General features: G+C 38.4%; 1 protein-coding gene across 1 annotated transcript; it reads left to right on the forward strand.

The window, feature by feature from the left end:
* The first annotated feature begins 3,973 nt into the window (after positions 1–3,973).
* Positions 3,974–12,013, forward strand: MMP1 (matrix metallopeptidase 1). The gene is made up of 10 exons (XM_032641757.1): positions 3,974–4,413; positions 4,860–5,104; positions 5,198–5,346; positions 5,588–5,713; positions 6,442–6,597; positions 6,732–6,849; positions 9,201–9,334; positions 10,824–10,986; positions 11,514–11,617; positions 11,799–12,013. The coding sequence occupies exons 1-10, from the start codon at positions 4,306–4,308 to the stop codon at positions 11,906–11,908; spliced, it is 1,413 nt and encodes a 470-aa protein (XP_032497648.1). The 5' UTR covers positions 3,974–4,305; the 3' UTR covers positions 11,909–12,013.
* Positions 12,014–20,624: the final 8,611 nt, after the last annotated feature.

The raw sequence follows: 20,624 nt of genomic DNA on the forward strand, positions 1-20,624 counted from the left end.
CCCCTGCAGGACACTTGATTTGAACTTCCTTAGAGGAGTGCTACAGCTGCAAAAGTCTGTAGGCTACTCTCAAGTATGTGTTCCTGATGAGCATTTTCCAGACTGTTTAATAAAATATTTAGATGGAGAAGTATTATTGGCAAACAAATTAAAATGCTCAAAATAATTGGTGAATAAATGGCTATAGCATGACATACAAATAGCCAAAACTAAATGTGCAGTGCTTCATTCAAAATCTCCACTGAATGGATATGTCCAGATTTTGCCTATGATATTTTAAATAATTTTAATCTTAGGAGAATGAAATAAATAAAAATCTAACCATGGGTATGAGAATTTTTGCAGACAATTGAGCCTTCCAAGAAATGTCCTTTTATTTGTGTCATTTAGTATCTATTTATTCGTTCATTCATTCATTTATTCATTCATTTTTTTATTCATTCATTCAACAATCATTTGTAAATACCTACTATGCTGAGGAAGTAATTATAGGCTACAATTTTATTATCTTTGGTAAAGAAGTAAATGTTATTGAGTGGTAGCTTTAAGAGGAAGGTACTTTCAGCTCTGAGGGGCAGGGCGGTGGCACAGAGACATTATTGTAGACATGACATGACATTAGACAGCCTAGCATCTCAGAACATTATCTCTGTTAGGGAGGCGAAGTTTCTATATCCAGAGTGTGTGTGTCATGTCTCCTGACAAGAGCACCATGAAGACTGCTAGGAGGTGGACTGGAGTTTCACAGACACATGTCAGTAAATGACTTAGTGCTGCTGTGTCCATCATTTTTACCTGGAGGGTAACCACGAGGACTGAAGTAACCAAAGGCGCAAAGTGTCTGTTAAGCATCTGGCACACAGTGGTTATCCAAAAAGCCACCATGTGGCCATATGTAGGGAAAATATATTGGGTTGGATAGATCTTTCCCTCATGTTACTCCCAAAACAAAGCAGCATTAAATATTTAAAGCTTCTGGCTAAAGGCCATTTCAAGACTTGTAGGACCAAAAAAAAAAAAAAGAAAAAAAGTAAAAAGAAAAGAAAGAAAAAATATCTGACAATCAAATTGAATTATAAAATTAAAAACTGAATCACTTTGCTGTACACCTGAAACTAACACAACACTGTTAATCAACTATATTTCAACATAAAATAAAAAGTTAAAAAGGGTTGAATTTCCAAGCATAAAAAATATGAAGCAAAACTGAAATTCCAAGATTGAATTTAATATGGAAAAATACAAACACATTTGAGTCTTTCCACAAAGCAGCCAGCATGGAAATAATTTGCCTGTTTGGAAATAGGAGTCAGTTGACACTCCATGCTTCTGAGAGCCCTCTTAAGCCTGTCATTCTCCCAGAGTGAAAAGGGTAGCAGGATAATTTCCACAAAAGTACATCCAAAAGGGGATTATGGGGAAAGAAGAAGCTCCCAGAGGAAAAAAACATTCAGATGTGAAGAGCAATACAATTTTAACATGTTTTGAGTTTCTTGGAAACTATACTCAGTGCAAGCATTACTAGGATTTTGGTAGGATTGAATCACCGGCTTTTTGTTCTAGATTTTTGTGTTTTCTTTTTCACTCTCAAATAGATCACTCACAAGCACGAGCCTGGGAGTTAACGTGTTCTGGTATAAATACCTAGCTGGAAATTTCAAGATTTAGGACCATGTGAATCTCTGAGGCTTTAAACAAAACTTAACTTAAAATTCTTTGTTATTTTAGGAAGAAATTTAACAAAAAGCTATTTTAGGTATCCAGTTTCCAATCCATGTCAGCATATCTGAAGTTGTAACAAAAGACTTAGAGCATTTAAGTCGAGAGCTCTGGACTCAGACCATGAGAAAAAGGTGTTAGTCCAGGCTCTGTCTTCTCTTTCCCCCCACCCTTATCCTCCCATCCCTGCAGAGGTGTGACCCCAGATCTGTAGGCAACTACTCTGTCCTTTAGTTTCAACTGGAAAATCAGGGTCCTGGACTAGGTCCATGGTTTTTGAGATTCACTGCACTGAACCCTCATTGTTCCTTAGAAATTGGGGACTTTGCTAAAGAAAGGGGTATGGAGGCAAACTGGGAGTGATATACATTGGTCTCGCAGCCCATTTCCCCTTTCATTAGAGCACTTCTCCTATCATCTGGTTTACAAATTGGTCTTCCAAAAGAGATTTTGTTTAAAGGATACAGTAGTTTACAAGGTTTGAAAACTTCTAGACCATAAGATATAGACTCTTGCCAGACTGAACAGTTTATGAGACTCTTCCAGGGTGATGCTTATGTAATTTCTGGCCCCATCCCAGATGGTCACAATGTTGTTCTCTTGCATTAACCTAGTGAGCCTTGTTCTCCAGACCCCAGTGGAGTTGGGGGCAACTTCACATTGGCCAGATTCCCTAACAAAGTGTGTCAACCACCCTTTGACTGAATACACAATCTGTGTTCAACCTCTAATGTAAAGAGCTCCTTTCAGTATATACCTTGCCTGTGCTGGAGTGTCTTTAATTGCCAGTGTTCTTTGGTTCCCACCCTCCATCTAATGTCTGTGAGAAGAAGAAGGTTTCATCTTCATGAGAGCTTCTTCCAATTCCTCTCACCTCCAGGAACTCACATGTTACTCCACTCAGATGAGGAGCTTGTGGTTAAAGATTAAGGAGGAAATAAGCTCTTTCACAACAATGCAACAACTACTGAAGCAAGATTTATGAATAAGATGCATTTCTTAGTGTGGCGAGGAAAACAGAACTTGGTAACGTGAGAAAAGTCCTGAGAAATCAGACCTGACATGATGGGGAAGGTGGGTGGCACCATCAGGTGCTAATGTGGAAGAACACAGGCAAGTGTTTCTCAACTTTATGTCACATTTAAACTCTTTCTTTGAAGGAGGGTGGGGCGTGGGTAAAGGAAGCTACAGATCTAGACCAGCTTGCCTTACCAAGAGTGGAACAGATACCACTGGTGGCCCCAAGACACTTTAATGTGGATCCTGAAGAATGAATATACATTTTTCATTACATAGCCATGTATTTATTTTAATATGCAGACAAAAATAATGACCCACTAAGCTATGATTTATGGATATGATAGCTTATAATGAGGCAAAACTTTTAGAGTAAATTTAAAGAAAAACACAAAATGATATTAGAGGTGGCACTGAGATTTGGCAAAAATCATGACAGAGGTAGAAGGATTAATGAAAGTCAGAAAACTAGGGCTAGACCAGGTCCAGAGTCTCTCGTATCTCAGTACTTTCCGGTAAAACTGATCTGTGCAACTTCATACAGACTTCTGTTAAAGCCATCTTAAGGTGTCCCATAAGATGTTTCTTTATTAATTAACCCCATTTGATCATAATTGGTGCACAGAAGATGCTAAATAAGATCTTTGAAATAGATGAATGCATAAATACATGAATGAATGTACATGAAAGAATAAACAATTGCTGCCTAGCCCCAGGGAGCAGAGATGTGCTCACATTGAGGGGAAGGAGGATGATTAAAAATAAGACCTCAGACTCATACTTGGTCTTTTGCTAGCCCCTGGCTCACCTGTTACATTCTGACAGGTTTCAGAAAAGGATCCTATTTGTCCCATGATGCCTCTGGGCAGTGTCTACACAGGGTGGGGAGTTACCTCATACCCCACCTGTGGACGGGGACCTTCTAAGCCAAGGTTCTCAAATCTTGGGCCTGAATGAAAATTAAGGGAAACTATGGTATTAAGAAAATAGTGTACAAGGCAGCATAGCAAAGGTAGAAGGGAACCCCCCTGAACCTGGGAGAGCCACCCCCAAATGAATACCTGTCAGTACAGGAGGTGAACAGCCATAGGGCATGCATGTCAGCAATTCTGTCCTCTGCTTGGGGAGAAAGGTGTGTGTATAACCCAGAGCACTTTATGACCAGCAGGATCAAGTACCAAAGTCTATTTTTTAAAAAGTCTGTGGAGTACTCTGTGATCTGCAGATATAATAACGTCTTTCTCAAACAGGATAGAAATGAATTGAAGAAAACAGCTGTTTACATGTTGGATGTGTCTCCTTTGCCCATGTTCTGTTTAATGTTAATCATAAGCTTGCAACACGGAACAATCTCAAATAATCTGCTTGGAGTCACCGTTTGTGACGATTGCTCAGGTTATTCACTGCTAATCAAGAGGATGTTATGAAATGTGAGTCAGACAGCCTCTGGCTTTCTGCAAGTGCCAGAACCCTATATATATAGAGGGAGCTTCCTAGTTGAGACATTGGAGCAGCAGAGAGGTGAGAGCCATCAGATTCCTTAAGCTGAGAAGGAAGACAGAGGCCAGCATGCCCAGACTGCCTTTGCTGCTGCTGCTGCTTCTCTGGGGCATGGGGTCTCACAGCTTCCCAGCAGCGACTTCAGAAACACAAGAGCAAGATGTGGAGACAGTGCAGGTAAATGCTGAATTTCACATGCCCAAAATGCAAAAGCCTTTATTTACATTTTTCCACAGTATAACAGAGTAACAGCAGTATAATAGAATTTATTTAAGGATGGATTCCCTACAAAGATAAATTTTTGTCAGAAAGGGCACTATCCCCAAAAATGTATCTATCCATGCATAGGCTCTCCTTTTCCAGTTAGAAATGATAGGGAACTAAAAGAACAATATGCAAATTTGTCTCTACAAATTATAATTCTGACTTCATAATAACTAATGGTAGGGAAATTTCTACTCCAAAATTACAGTTTCCACCAATAATAAGAATAATAAGGACCATGCAATCTAAACACAATTTTAAGAGTAGTTCTGTGTTTCAGCTATAACTTTATACTGTTAATATTTAAAAAATTAGAAAGATTTCTCATCCAGTGTTTCAATAATTTTATTTTTCATCAGAAATACCTGGAAAACTACTACAACCTGAAGAGTGATGCGAAGCAAGTTGAAAGACAGAGAAACAGTGACCCAGTAGTTGAAAAACTAAAGCAAATGCAAAAGTTCTTTGGGCTGAAGGTGACGGGGAAACCAGATGCTGAAACCCTGAATGTGATGAAGCAGCCCAGATGTGGTGTGCCTGACATGGCTCAGTTTGTTCTCACTCAGGGAAACCCGCAATGGGAAGACACACACCTGTCCTACAGGTAATTAGACTGAGCACCAGAGTGGGAATGCTATTTCCCATCAGAGCCATCAGAAATGAAATCCAATGTGTCTGTATTTTATTTCATTTGAAGGATTGAAAACTACACACCAGATCTGTCAAGAGCAGCTGTGGACCATGCCATTGAGAAAGCCTTTCAACTCTGGAGCAGTATCTCACCCTTGACCTTCACCAAGGTCTCTGAGGGTCAAGCAGACATAATGATATCCTTTGTCAGGGGAGGTAAGCTCTTCTTGTAGCATGAAAGTATTCTCACCTTAACTTCCCCCTGCCTTTGAATCTCTTCAGCTTTGCAACTAGATCTCCTTGTTTGAGAAAAGTGTTTATTTTACGGTCTTAAGAATGAAAACTATATTGCATTTGCTGCAAATCTGTTGGCCTCTTAGCAAAGCTAATGCTTGCTCTCCTGGGTTAGCCTAAATAAGAACCAAGAGGAACTTTTGTTGAATTTTGTTTCTTGCAGATCATCATGACAATTCTCCCTTTGATGGACCGGGTGGAAACCTCGCTCATGCTTTTCAACCAGGCCCACATATCGGAGGGGATGTCCATTTTGATGAAGATGAAAGGTGGACCAACAATTTCAGAGGTAAGTCAGCTCATCTTGCCTCTCTCAACCCTTCTCCCCCCACCCACCTTCTTGGTTCACTGTAATATTGGTTTACTTAACTGAAAGAATGCATTAAAAAAGTATGCATTTTTCTGCTACCACTTAGAAAATTAATGGTGCATTTAGAAAATGTAAGAGAAGAATTATTTCTGTTAGTAAGAACATCTTATTGGCTACAAATAGGCTACTCTGAAATTTCTAGTAAGGAAATGTTGAAAATCTTAATGTATTCCTTGTGGGCATCTACATAGAATCTTTTTTATTGGAAGAAGACACCAAAGTGTAATAATGTTAGTAAGATATGTGGAAATCAAGATAAGAGAGGCTGTATATATTTTCCAAAATTTCCAGCATTAAGCATGTATCAATCTGTAAATAGGAAAAAATTTGTGTTAATAGAAGACTATTTCTTCTCTGTGAAATAATATGTGCCATCTAGTCACTGACAAGACTGACTAATCTGTGCTAGACTCTTGGTTGGCTGAATTTGCTTTTTAATTGTAATCATAGAGTTTAGGCTTTAACTGGTCTTTTCACTATTAATAAATGCATTCTTCTTACCTTCAGAAAATTATTTTATACATTTCAAAAAGCTATTGAGAAAATAAGAACATTAATCCTTTAGAGTTATAGATTACTTCTTAATTAAATGTCTCAAAACTGAAAATATTTCAAATAATTGCAAATGGGTTTATTATCCATTTTAGATTATAACTTGTATCGTGTGGCAGCTCATGAATTGGGCCATTCCCTTGGACTTGCTCATTCTACTGACATTGGGGCTTTGATGTACCCCAACTACATCTTCAGTGGTGATGTTCAGCTATCTCAGGATGACATCAGTGGGATCCAGGCCATCTATGGTGAGTATAAAGAAAAACATTATAGACAAGGGGTCATTAGAACAGCCATTGGCTTTATCCTTTAAGAAGCTTTCATTGGTTATGTAGTTTTCCAAAGCCAGGTGGAACTAACTCCAGATCTCTTGTTCCTTTAGGACCTTCCCAAAATCCCACTCAGCCAACTGGCCCGCAAACCCCACAAGTGTGTGATAGTAAGCTAACTTTTGATGCTATAACTACAATCCGGGGAGAAGTGATGTTCTTTAAAGACAGGTAAGACATCAGTTCTTCTTTGTGTTATGTATGTGTAATAACAGGACTCACTGCTATGGGTACATATGGGCCACTACTATGCTTCACACATTGTTTATCTTACATTTGTTTACATACATTATTATAATTATAGTTGAGTGTAAACAATTGCTTGCTCTTGCACAACATAATGAACTTATAACAACCTTTTCCCCAGCATGTATTCTGTCATTTGATTCTCACAAAAATTACCATTGAAGTAGAAAATCAGTAAATATAATTCCATTTTACAGATCAGTAAAGTAAAGCAGAGAGAAGGAAAGAGATCCTTCAGGGCACAGAGTTCCTTGGCAACAAAGCGGTAATTGGTCTTCTGACCTCTACTCCAGGCCTCTTCTCATTTTTGTCACTCTTTAGAATGATAAGTGTGTCAGTATTTTATTAGGAGAAATCAGTCCTTTTCATAGCACCATCATGCTGAGAAGGATTGTGTAGACCCCTTTTAAGTATCATCCTGGAAAAGACAGCCCTTCCAAAGCCTGTGGTCATAATAGGACTCTGTCCCCACCCCTTTACCCTGGGAGGGGGCAAAGAAAGATAGGAGCCAATGCAGGGAGAATCCCCAGGAATTCATGAGGACCCTGTCTGTTGGGGGTCAGGGGATAATGGGCAGTCACAATGTGCTTCCCTCCTCAGAGGAGGGTCCTAGGACTCCCTCAGCAGCGTGTGGCCTCAGGAAGGCTAAGGTCCCCTCACATACAAGGAATAGGCCTGCTCTGCAAACAGTTCTGATTCCTAAAGGACAAGGCAAGATAATAACACAGTCATTTTCTGAATAATACAGTCTGCCGCACATAGAAAGTAGGGATGCCCTAAAAGGCTCGCTTCTCCTCACCTCTCTTCTTGGAGTGTCACTGGAACTGTTTTACCACTTTGTGATCATATCTACCCCAGAAGGCAGTGTATTGGCTCCTAATGCTTCCCATCCTGTGCTTCACTATTTCTGAGTATAAAAGATAAAGATGGATATAAACCATACAGGGTGTGGCTCAATGCTGGGGAGTGCTAGGAAAGACTTGGTTTTAAAGGAAATCTCTCAATATAGCAGGATGTGCTTATCAAAGCAAGTATTTGAAGGATGACTCCAAAGAACAGGAAAAAGTCTAGGATTTGCAAGAACTGAAAGGACACTGAGATCATTTAAATGTCACCAGGTCATGAAGCCACAGAAGGTTAAGTCTAGAAACAGTAATAGTAACTGACTTGCCCAGGGTCTCACAGCCAGGCAGAGGCAGGACTGGATCGAGAAGTCAGATTTGACTTCCAAGGCCAGAGTCTTCCCTGTGGCCTGGAATTGGGAAAACTCTTCTGTCGGCCCATGTGACAGTCTATGCTTTGCCGTTACCCCAGTCAACTTTGTAAACCACCAACCAAAGGAGGACAAAGGGAGTGGATGCTAGATCTGAGTTTAAAGTTAACCTTTGCCACTTAACAGTTGCATGGCCTTGGACACCTCCCTTCACCTCCCTGACCTCAATTGCTAATCTGTGAGATGAAAGCAATGTTCTCTTGTAGGATATTTGTGAGGTAGGGCATGATGTAGTAAAGTGTGCACTAAATGTAGGATGTTAGTGCTGTGTCCTAGGCCCTGGTGTGCTTGCCAAAGATGATGGTTACATTTTGAGAATTTTGCAAGCTGGTTGTTAAACAGCATTATTAAAAGTTAAATTATTAACTTTAAAGTTAAATTATACAACTTACAATTGTATTTAAACCAAAGGCAATAAAAGTAATCAGAATTCATCCCTTTGTAATTGTTTTGCTGCATTTTACTATTTATTTATGTTCCTGAGGCAGTTTATGCCTAATGTATCCGTATAGTGGAAACACTATACAGTGGTGCACCACCGCAAATCTCTTGATTTGCAGTGGTTGTAATATTTCCACCATGACAATAAGCAAATGCTACAAACCAGGAATCCTCCCCAGCCCCATCGTGGAGAGCCAGATGTTAAACATTTATGAGCACACTACTAGTGCCAGCAATAGAAGGACCTGGGGCTTCCCTGGTGGCGCAGTGGTTGGGAGTCCACCTGCTGATGCAGGGGACACGGGTTCGTGCCCCGGTCCGGGAAGATCCCACATGCTGCGGGGCAGCTGGGCCCGTGATACGTGGCCGCTGGGGCTGCGCGTCCAGAGCCTGTGCTCCACAATGGGAGAGGCCACAGCAGTAAGAGGCCCGCGTACCGAAAAAAAAAAAAAAAAAAAAGAAAAGAAAAAATCCATTTGTTAAAAAAAAAAAGAAGGACCTGAATGACAGCCAGAGCTTGCTGTGGATTAGATAAAAAACGTTTTTCCTTCTTTCAAATCAGGTTCTACATGCGCACAAATCCCTTCTACCCAGAAGCTGAGCTCAATTTCATTTCTGTTTTCTGGCCCCATCTGCCAAATGGACTTCAGGCTGCTTATGAGGTTGCCGATAGAGATGAAGTTCGGTTTTTCAAAGGTAATGTTTCCAATTATCTTTCAGTTTTTATGCATTAAAGTTTCTTCTGCTTTGGGGCTGATATATGAGACTACTAGCTACTTTATTTCCATAGACTTAGGAAAATCTAGCAAATCAATGGGAGTCTATCACTTTAGTTAAGAATTGCATGGTGCATGTCTGAATAAATTTAAGTGAATAGCATATGACTGGAGATACATATTTTATGGCCTGTTCGTGAATGTGGACTTATGTAGGTGTTTTCTGTGCAAACTGTTTATGTATTTTAAACCCTCTCCACATTCTTGGGGTGCTCAGGAGTAAAACTGAGAAGATGGAACAGAAACATTTGAGTTGGATGGTTTCCTAGAGCCTATTTTATACTAATAACTCTCCTGAGAGAGGAGGCCCCACAGGGCAGCCAGATGAGGGTGCTGCATCCTTGATGTCAGAGTATGGTCTTCAGACCAGCAGCACTGACACTGTCCTGGGGTCTGTTAGAAATTCAGAATCTCACTTAACCATAATACTGACAAAGTTCGTCCATATTGTCAGATCCTATTCCAGACCTTCTGAAGTTTAACAAGATTACCAGGCAATTCGTACGTACATTAAAGTGTGAGAAGTCCTGAACTACCATGAATAGAATGGAGTAAACTTCTTTGATTCTACCAGAATGAAACATGCTCCAGTGATCAGCTCCTGACTTTGAAGACACTATGCCAAACATCAGTATTTCTCCAAATGTATGTTTGGCATAGTGCAGACAAACATTAAGACACCTGACCCAGTCACACACTCAAGGCAAAGAACTCAATACAGTTCAGATGGGCAAAAAACTTTGAAACGGGCTTTCTAGCCCTTATATAATGAAATTAAATGGGATTTTAGATACACAAAGTTTCAGACTGGTTTTTCCTGAGAGATAAATAAGGATACTTGAGCGAAAAGTACAAGCCTGGCTACAAGATGTAAGACCAGTTTTATATGACATGGAGTTTACTAAGTCTAAATATGCAGAATCTGGACACAGCCTAAATTCAAGTATTTGGAACTGTAGTCAGGTGCAATGATTTCTACCCTGGGTTGCTAGTCATTACAGATTGTGAGTCATTACAACACTCTGGCCTTTAGGATACCCTTGGTGTGAACTTCCACAACCCATGGGCAACCTGGAAAAGTGAGGTTTCTATCACTGAGGTGGCACGATGAACTCTGTAGTCATTTGAACATCTGGCTTTGGAATGAAGCCCCCAACTCCACAAACCAGTCATTCTCAAAGCTTGCTACAGGTTAGACTTGTCTAGGAAATTAAAGAAAAATACTGATTTAATTGGTATGGTGTAGGATACCAACATCGGCATTTAAAAAAAAATAAACCTCCCTAGATGATTCTAATGTGCAGTCAGGATACTCCTCTAGCACACGAGACTAAGCATTTAGCTGGAAATCCACTTACTGTCTACTGGTGCCCGGGGCAAGTGTTTTCATCCTGTTTCTTGATTTGCAGGTAATAAGTACTGGGCTGTCAAGGGGCAAGATGTGTTATACGGATACCCCAAGTACATCTACAGATCCTTTGGTTTCCCGAGGACTGTGAAGAACATCGACGCTGCTGTTTCTGATGAAGATACTGGGAAAACGTACTTCTTTGTTGCTAACAAGTGCTGGAGGTAAAGACTGGGTACAGAAAATGGTAGGGTATCTATTCTTTCTACATAGAGAGAAGTTACTAAATTGAAACATAAAAATGAGTCTCATAGTGCCTTGGCTAGCTGCCTTTTCTGGGAATGGCTGTAGCTTGTCCAGCTTCCAAGTTGGTTGACCAATAATCATCACGCAATTCCTGTCCCAGAGATCCAGGGAGAATGTGGACATGAATTTGAAAAAGAAGATGTGAAAAGGAGGGCATTCATCTTCATAGAGCTGCTGTAGCCAACAGGAACTTATCTTTCACTGCATTTGACATTAATAGCACCTACTGGAGAAGTAGAATTAGATGTTGGAGTTCAGAGGGAACTTATAAATCTTCTAGACCACCCAACATCCTACCTCACATCGTCCCACCTCCTATTTTTACACATGACCTATGGAATTAAAAGGTCTTATTACATTCTTGCTGGTGAATTCCCTGTAATGGTTTTGTGAAGGCTACACATGTAACAAATAGTTCTGACACTTCTAATTATTTTTTTACCAGGTATGATGAATATAAACAATCCATGGATGCAGGTTATCCCAAAATGATAGCAGAAGATTTTCCTGGAATTGGCAACAAAGTTGATGCTGTTTTCCAGAAAGACGGTAAGTGAATATACACATATTTTCTCTATTTTGTTGCCACGAAATAGCATCAGTATTGTTATTTGGAACAGAAAATACCAAAAATATTTATTCTCACAAATGACTTGGATTTTTGAAGAATTAAAGTTAAACCTAGAAATCATTTGTATAAGGTAATAAGTCTCTTTTGTTTTATTTCTAGGATTTTTCTATTTCTTCCGTGGAACAAGGCAATACAAATTTGATACCAAAACTAAGAGAATTTTGACTCTCCAAAAAGCTAATAGCTGGTTCAACTGCAGAAAAAATTGACCACCTGTTAAAAAGTTAAACAGAAAAATATATTTCATGAGTCCAAGGAAGGTGCTTTCCTGAAGAGATATATATTTAAATAAAATACAGAGTTATGAAGTATAATCTTATTTATACCCCATTCTGCATAATTTTTATGACTTAGAATGTAATGTTTTATGTACTGCTATAATTTAGCTCCATAAATGAGGTCAAATTCATGGCTCCACAGTTCAATTCTCTGCAGATGTGGAAGGAAGGGATAGGCAGTCACATTTGGATAGTCCTGGCCAGTGGATTGTGCCCAGAAGTGATCAATATCACTTCCAGATGGAATCATTGGATTGCTGATGCAAACTTCTCCAGCGTTATGATGATTGTAAAAGCACATCTTGAGAGAATTTCCACAAGGTTGAATAAGCCTGAATTCCTGGGCCAACACTCTGAACAGTTACCCTAAACCTCAGTAGATTTTGCTTAAGAAATAAACTTTCATTGTGTTAAGCCACTAAGATTTTAGATTTTGTTAAAGCTGTGTAATCCAGTTTTTCCAGACAAACATTATCTAGTTTATCATGCCTAATTTGGGAGGATGTTAATGGAGGTAGGAGTCCTGTAGGTAGCTTCCAAGCCCTATGAGTTTTCTGAGTAGCTCAGAGAGTGCTCAGAGTGTTTGCAGACTTTCCAAATACACAGAGAGTCTTGAGAATATTTTGAGTTATTCATGATTCTGAGGCAGGCAGTTCTCAACTCAAGAATTTGGACAGCAGTGTAACCTTCCCTTTGGACAAATCTCTCCATTAAACATTTTTATATTAAAGTATAACATAAATGCAGAAAAGTGCACATATCATAAATGTTCATGTCAATGAGTTATCACAAAGTTAACAACCCCACGTAATTCTCACCCAGCTCAGTAAACAAAACATTACCAGTGTCGGGGAGGGGGAAATATCTCCCTTATCCATCTTGAGCTCTTGTGGCTGAACCAATAATAAAGTTGACACAAGACAGATTAACAGAAGAAAAAGAAAGTTAATTTAATTCATGCACATGGAGGTATCATAGAAATGAGACCTAAGGATTGGCTAAAGCAGGCAGCTTTTATACTTTTTAGATAAAGAAACAATAAATTTGTGAGGAATTGAGAAGACGAAGAAATTTAATTGGTGAAGAATCTAAAGAGAGTTTGGGCTTGAGGTAGTAAACTAAAACAGTAACAAGGTTTGTATATTCAGTCCTGCATCCCTATCTCTGGAGATAAGGATGTCCTACTACCACCAGATGCAGGGATGCCACTGCTGTCAATCTGATCCCCCCCCATAAGTACTGATATGACAGCTGTTTATGATGAGGGCTCTCAAAAGTCTTCCTTTCAAATTACCAATTTATGGGATCCAACAGCTGGCCATTGATGTGTAGGATCTTATATTCATTTCAAATACTGAGTCAAACCAATAAGTCTTTTTTGTGGCTTAACCAAAGATGCAAGAGACATCTCACGAGAGAGTATGTATCCCTCACATGATCCCATCACTGCTCAACTCTTTCTTAGCTTAGTTCTTCAGAATAAGAGTCTGAAACAGGAATTCTTTGGTGTTATCATTGTGGGAGGAGTGCTCTCAGGAGAAGAGGAGTGGGGGACATAGTTTAGAACAGGGAAAAAGCTAAAAAATGTGATCTCAGACAGAGCTTGCTTTGATCTTATGAACAAGGAGCTCTGGAGCAAAAACTGAATTACAGTGAGTCCTACCTTGAGGCAAAGGAACTAGACTTTTGCACCTCTGTGTCAATCAGTTATCAGTTGAGGTATGCTTTGGGGAGAGGAGCATTGCTCCCAGTCAATCAACACTTGCAGTATCCATGAGGATGACGTGGGGGATCTGGGGATAGTACCAACAGCATTCTCTATATATTCTCTATCTCCCAGAGTAACCACCATGCTGACCTCTAATACCTTAGATTAAATTCACCTATTTTTTAACTAAATTAGAACAACTGTGTATTATTTTGTATCTACCTTATTGTGTTGAACATTATTTATCCACTGTTAATGGGCTTTGTGTTGTTACCATTTGGGGGCTTTTATAAATAATGTTGCACATATGTAGGCATTTCTGTTGATTATATACTGAAGAGTGCAATTGCTGAGTCATAGAGATTATCAGACACTCTTCAGATTCTTCCTTGGCCTCATCTTTCTTTTATCTCTGACACAGCAGTGGTGACTGGCTTTGTACAGGTTCTAAACCAGCTTCTAAACTAGTAGGTATTCTCGTTGGGTCTGTGCAGTGTGTTTCTTGCTTCCTTCTCTAGGTTTTTCCATCTTTTCTGTTGATGTTCCATCCAGCTCTGTTATGGAACTCATTCAGAGCTCATGCACATACAATCTAGAAGTGAGAAGAGTAATAGTTTGTGGGACAAACATTTTACCAATGTGAGAGTAATGGATGAATAAATGCATTTCCCTTTCTTTCTTCAGAAGGGTGTTTCTAAGACACATTTCCAGTAGTCCCTCAGACAGTCCCATATCGTACAACACATTTCTCATATCTGTATCCAGTTGACAATTCATCTGTGTATTGTCTCTCCTGCTTTCCCTGCTTTACTCTCCATGTCTCTCGATCCAGCTCCCTGAATTACACTTAAATTTTGTCTCAGGCTCTGCTTTCTAGGAATGCTAGATTAAGATAACTTGTGCTGAAATGTGGTAGTGATAACGCTTGGTATGTAGTGGCATCACAGTTACTAAGACTTTCATCTGTGGTTGATTGTGAAAAGATGATGAATGGTGAGGTGTTGGGTTATCAGGTGTCTGGGACACTTCAACAGTATGAGAGGGAGGGTAATTTTAAGAAATGTGGAGTGAGCTGGTTAACTGCCCTGGAAATTTGATAAAGAAAGTAATAGGCTCAGAGAAGCGAAATATCAACTCAAGACATACTGTGAAAGCTAACAGACTTTAATGGCAACATTTAAGAAAATCCTCATCTATTGTAGACTATGCCAAAAATCAATCCCAGATCTAACTGCAAAATTGGACACTTTCTAGCTGGAATAATGGGAAAACAAACCTGAAAATCTTGAACACCTAAATTTCTCTGAAAGCTCCACATGGGTAGAAGTATCAATAATATCTCCCTCTTGACAGAGGAGGACAACTTACCCTTGCGTAGAGAATCAACAAGGACCATATGTGACTCAGCATCTCACAAGATAATGCGCGTCCTCCTCCCAAATTGTCTCCCTCACCCCTCATCGTTTTCAGGCAAATGACTAAAGTCAGGTCTCAGTTTAGCTCAAATCCTAGCTATAGCAGGAAATCACTAACACACCACACTTGTTGTGGAGTGATTTGAGAGGAGAGTTTGGAGATTTCCCTTACTTTCTATAAGCCCAGATGTGCTGAAAAGTATTTTTTATTAAATATAGTTGATGTACAATATTATGTTAGTTTCAAATGTACTATATAGTAATTTGACATTTGCATACATTATGAAGTGATCACTATAATAAGTCTAGCCATCTGTCCCCATGTAAAGTTATTACAATACTATTGACCATATTTCTTATGCTGTATAATACATCCCTGTAGCTTATGTATTTTATATCTGAAAATTTGTACCTCTTAATCTTCTTTACCTATTTCACTCCTTCCCACCCGTCTCCCCTCTGACAACCACCTGTTTGTACTCTGTATCTATGAGTCTGTTTTCATTTTGTTATGCTTGTTTATTTCATTTTTTTTAGATTCCACATATAGTGAGATCAAATAGTATTTATCATTCTCTGTTTGACTTATTTCACTTAGCCATAATACCCTTTAGATGCATCCACATTGTGGCAAATGGTAATATTTCCCTTTTTTATGACTGAGTAATATTTCATTACATTTATATACCAGATCTTCTTTATAAATACATCTATTAATGGACACTTAGGTTGCTTCCATTACTTTCCTATTGTACATAATGCTACAATAAACATTGGTGTGCATATACCTTTTTGAATTTGTTTTTTTCTTTCTTCAGGCAAATACCTAGAAGTGAAATTGCTGTTCTACTTCACTATCACATATGACAGTTCAATTTTTAATTTTTAAGGAACCTCCATGCTGTTTTCCATAGTGGTTACACAAATTTACACTCCTACCAACAGGGCATGAGGGTTGTCTTTTCTCCATATCCTTGTTATTTATTGTCTCCTGGATGACAGCCATTCTGACAGGTGTGAGTAGTATCTACATGAGGTTTTGATTTACTTGACCCTAATGATTAGTGCTATTGAACATATTTTCATGTGTTTGTGGGCTATCTGCATGTCTTCTCTAGAAAAATGTGTATTCAGGTCCTCTGACAATTTTTAAATTAGGTTGCTTGTTTGTTTGTTTATGTTGAGTTATATGACTTCTTTTTAGTTTTTGGATATTAATTCTTTATCGGATATATCATTTGCAAATATATTCTCCCATTCAGTAGGCTGTCTTTTCATTTTGTTAATAGTTTCTTCCCTGTGCAAAAGCTTTTTATTTTGTTGTAGTTCCATTTGTTTATTTTTGTTATTATTTTCCTTGCTGAGAAGACAGTCAAAAGAGTATTGCTAAGATCACTGTCAAAGAGCATACTATGTTTTCTTCTATAAGTTTAATGGTTTCAGGTTTTACATTAGAGAGTTTAATCCATTTTGTGTTTATTTTTGTATATGGTATGAGAAAGTAGTCTAATTTGATTCTTGTGCATTTAGCTGTCCAGTTTTCCCAATACCATTTTTTGAAAAGACCCTGTTTCCTTCATTGTATATTCTTGCCTCCTTTGTTGTAGATTAATTGGTTGAAATTAAAACCAAGACTTCCTGTTTTCCACAACAGTGTCCTAAATGCATTTCTAAAACTAAAAGGCTCCACTGAAATTTTCTTGGGCTTCTTTTTTTGATAGGCAATAAGTTCTGGGCTGTCAGAGGAATTGAGGGGCAAGCAGGTTATCTAAAAGACATCCACACCTTGGGTTTTCCTCCAACCATAAGGGAAACTGAAGCTGTTTCTGGTAAGGAAAAGAAGAAAACATACTTCTTTGTAGAGGACAAATACTGGAGGTTAGAAGCAATAGGAATGACTTTGTATGGAGCCTAATTAGGAAAATTATTTTCTTTCTTTAAGGATACCCCCCACTCCCACAATCAAACTTCCTCTAACTTCAAACTTTCTGATTGTGAGGAAAACAACTTGTAATTATTCAACTTCCCAGATATAACAAAGGACTCTTATAACAGCTTATCCCTGGGTTATATGTTCAGACACCAAAAGACATCAGGAGAGACAAACTGAGGTCCAGACAATGAGCCACCATAGGAAACCCAGGTGTATCAGGCTATAGAGACAAGGTCTACAGGGCAAGTGTGATAAAGAACCAAAAGCTTATTTTAGCCAAATGATTTAATTCACTTTGCATCTTATTTGTATATAGTTCTCATGCATTCAAAGCAGAAAGGCACTTGGGCTCTCTGTGTCTAGGCTTAAAAGATTAACCTCAGACGTATGTATGGAACATCTGTAGAAGAGGATGATGTCCTTGTATCTGGAGAAAATATTGATTTATGTGCTAAGCTTTTAAGTTTAAGAAAGTCACATATTTGTATAGTTATAAAAATGTTTAACACTTCCTTATACCACTTGAGAATTTTATCCAGGATTTCACACTGGAACATTAACATGATATCATACTGTTGCATGTAATGGGGGCTCTACATAATGCTGAATTGTATTTTTTTTACTTGGTACAGATTTGATGAAAATAGCCAGTCCATGGAGCAAGATTTCCCCAGAATAATAGCTGATGACTTTTCAGGAGTTGAGCTGAAGATTGACGCTGTGTACAGGCATTTGGTAAGGGGACACTCATTGCACTGCCAGTGGGGACACTTTGGGGCATTTTATGGTATCAAAATGAAGAGGAGACACAGACCAGTTTTTAAATTGTTCAAGCTTATAACCTTTTTACTCTAAACTCTAGAAAATTTTCATTTTCCAATTTATGCTAATTGGGCTTAAATTTTTTTCTTGAATAATTTCCAAGTCTGTTTCATACTTGCACATAAAATCAAAAGATGCTTCTTCACATCATAGCCATTTCAGGTCACTATTTTGGTATAAAAATACAACCAAGTGAGAGCCAGGTTTACTAATGGCTGGTTGTCTTTCTCCCCTGTCTCCTCCTTGTTGTCCATTCTCTTCTATCCCAAGGAGAGATTAAAAGAGCCTTGTCTGGCTTTCTGTTGCAAGCTGCAATTGTCTACATTAAATAATTCATTTGTAAATAAATGTTAGTCCTGTTATATGCTGAAAAGAGACACAATTTGATTTCTGGTAATGAACGGATGGGAAAGCAAAACAGGTACCTGCTTTTAAGGAATTCTGGAGGGAGCTGCCAGGGCTTGACATCATAATGTTCATAAGATTGCTGATCTTGTTACTAAGATAACTTGGCCTTAAAGTATGCAAAGCAGGAAATGGACCTCCAGTACATTTTATTGTCGGCCTGATTTTCTTGGGTCCAACTGCATCTCAAGCTCTGATTAAGTACCTCGTGAGGGGAAAGGGGATTGGGAAGAAAGAGGGGAATAAACGAAGGTTTTTAAATAATCCTGTAATTTTATCTATTTGAAGGTAGTATAATCTAATGTTTTTAGATCACTGGCTTTGGAGTCAAAAGAGTTGGAGTTCTCCCTCCATCTTTTATTAGAGATGTTACCTCTGGAAAATTGCAAAATATTTTTTATATTTAGTTTTGTCTTCATTCATAATACTTCATACTTTTTTTGTATGGGTAGATGAATAAAACATGTAAAGCACTTAGCACAGTACCACTTAATAAATATCACTCATTATTAGCTCACTCTTATTTTGAGTTATGCATGTTGGAAAATTAATTTATTTGAAGAATGCCCCATTATTTTCCTCTTTTAAATTCATAGGACTTTTCTATTTGTTCAGTGGGTCATCACAGTTTGAGTTTGACCCTAATGCCAGGATGGTGACACGTGTATTGGAGAGTAACAGCTGGTTATATTGTTAGGTGAGATACGGGGAAGACAGATTCATTTTAAGTGAATCTAATAATTATGCACATCATTTATTACGACTCAAAATGTTTAATTCTTCCTACATGTGCCATTGTCAAAGAAGATGAGCCTTGCAGACATCATCATGGTCATACAGCACTTATCTGGACTGTTCCACTTGCTGTCAGATTACATTGAATAGAAGTGAAAAATACTCATGTGCAATAAGCAAGATAATCTACATCCATGAGTGCTTTATTTGCTGTTTAATAAAAATTTTGACTTTGGACCTGTTCCTTACTTTCTAGAATAACTCATATTCCATACAACGACCACACTGTGGACTGAGCATTTAACAGATGTTCTGCTGGTAAGTGTAGTAGGAACACATATTCCCTGGATGGGGCATACGCTGTCATGTAGTTTCTCCCATCCTCTCCTCCAAGATGACCTTTATTTTCACCTCCTAGATAGTGTAAGTGTTCCTTACACACCTAAGGAAGAAAGAGCTTAATCAGTAGTTGTCCTGTAAGACTGGTTCTGGACAAAATTGGGAAATAGAATTCTAGAATGTTGGTGCTTAGGAACCTAGAAAATCATCTAGTCTGTGTCATCATTTACAGGTGGGGAAAAAAACTTGTTTGGAACCCCGCCCCCTCTCTTTTTTCATATTTATTACTATTTGCAGTTTTATTCCCAGATGGAGAGTCTTCATAGTCTTCTAGTACTTTAATTTTTTAAATTAATCTTTATTAGAGTAGAGTTGCTTTACAATGTTGTGTTAGTTTCTACTGTACAGCAAAGTGAATCAGCTATACGTATACATATAGCCCCTCTTTTTTTGGATTTCCTTCCCATATAGGTTACCACGGAGCATTGAGTAGAGTTCCCTGAGATATACAATAAGTTCTCATTAGTTATCTATTTTATACATGGTATCAATAGTGTATGTGAGACCCAATCTCCCAATTCTTCCCAACTCCCCCTTTCATGTCCACACATTTATTCTCTATGTCTATGTCTCTATTTCTCCTTTGCAAATAAGATCATCTACATCATTTTTCTAGATTCCACATATATGTGTTAATATATGATATTTGTTTTTCTCTTTCTGACTTATTTTACTCTGTATGACACTCTCTAGGTCCATCCACATCTCTACAAATGACCCAATTTCTTTCTTTTTTATGGCTGACTAATATTCCACAGTATATATGTACCACATCTTGTTTATCTATTCCTCTATTGATGGACCTTAAGGTTGCTTCCATGTCCTGGCTATTGTAAATAGTGTTGCATTGAACACTGGGGTGCATGTGTCTTTTTGAATTATGGTTTTCTAAGGGTATGTGCCCAGTACATACTGGGATTGCTGGGTCATATGGTAATTACTATTTTTACTTTTTTAAGGAAACCCCATACTGTTCTCCACAGTGGCTGTATCAATTTACATTCCCACCAACAATGCAAGAGGGTTCCCTTTTCTCCACACCCTCTCCAGCATTTATTGTTTGTAGATTTTTTGATGATGGCCATTCTGACCAGTGTGAGGTGATACCTCATTGTAGTTTTGATTTGCATTTCTCTAATAATTAGTAACATTGAGCATCTTTTCATGTGTTTGCTGGCCATCTGTATGTCTTCTTTGCAGAAATGTCTGGTTAGGTTTTCTGCCCATTTT

The sequence above is a fragment of the Phocoena sinus genome, chromosome 8 (genome assembly GCF_008692025.1).
Source record: "Phocoena sinus isolate mPhoSin1 chromosome 8, mPhoSin1.pri, whole genome shotgun sequence".
Lineage (NCBI taxonomy): Eukaryota > Metazoa > Chordata > Mammalia > Artiodactyla > Phocoenidae > Phocoena > Phocoena sinus.

Coding starts and splice junctions, on each gene's coding strand:
- MMP1 (XM_032641757.1), top strand. CDS start 4,306: ATGCCCAGACTGCCTTTGCTGCTGCTGCTGCTTCTCTGGGGCATGGGG. Junction 5,105..5,197: donor GACACACACCTGTCCTACAG/GTAATTAGACTG, acceptor TTTCATTTGAAG/GATTGAAAACTACACACCAG. Junction 5,714..6,441: donor GTGGACCAACAATTTCAGAG/GTAAGTCAGCTC, acceptor TATCCATTTTAG/ATTATAACTTGTATCGTGTG.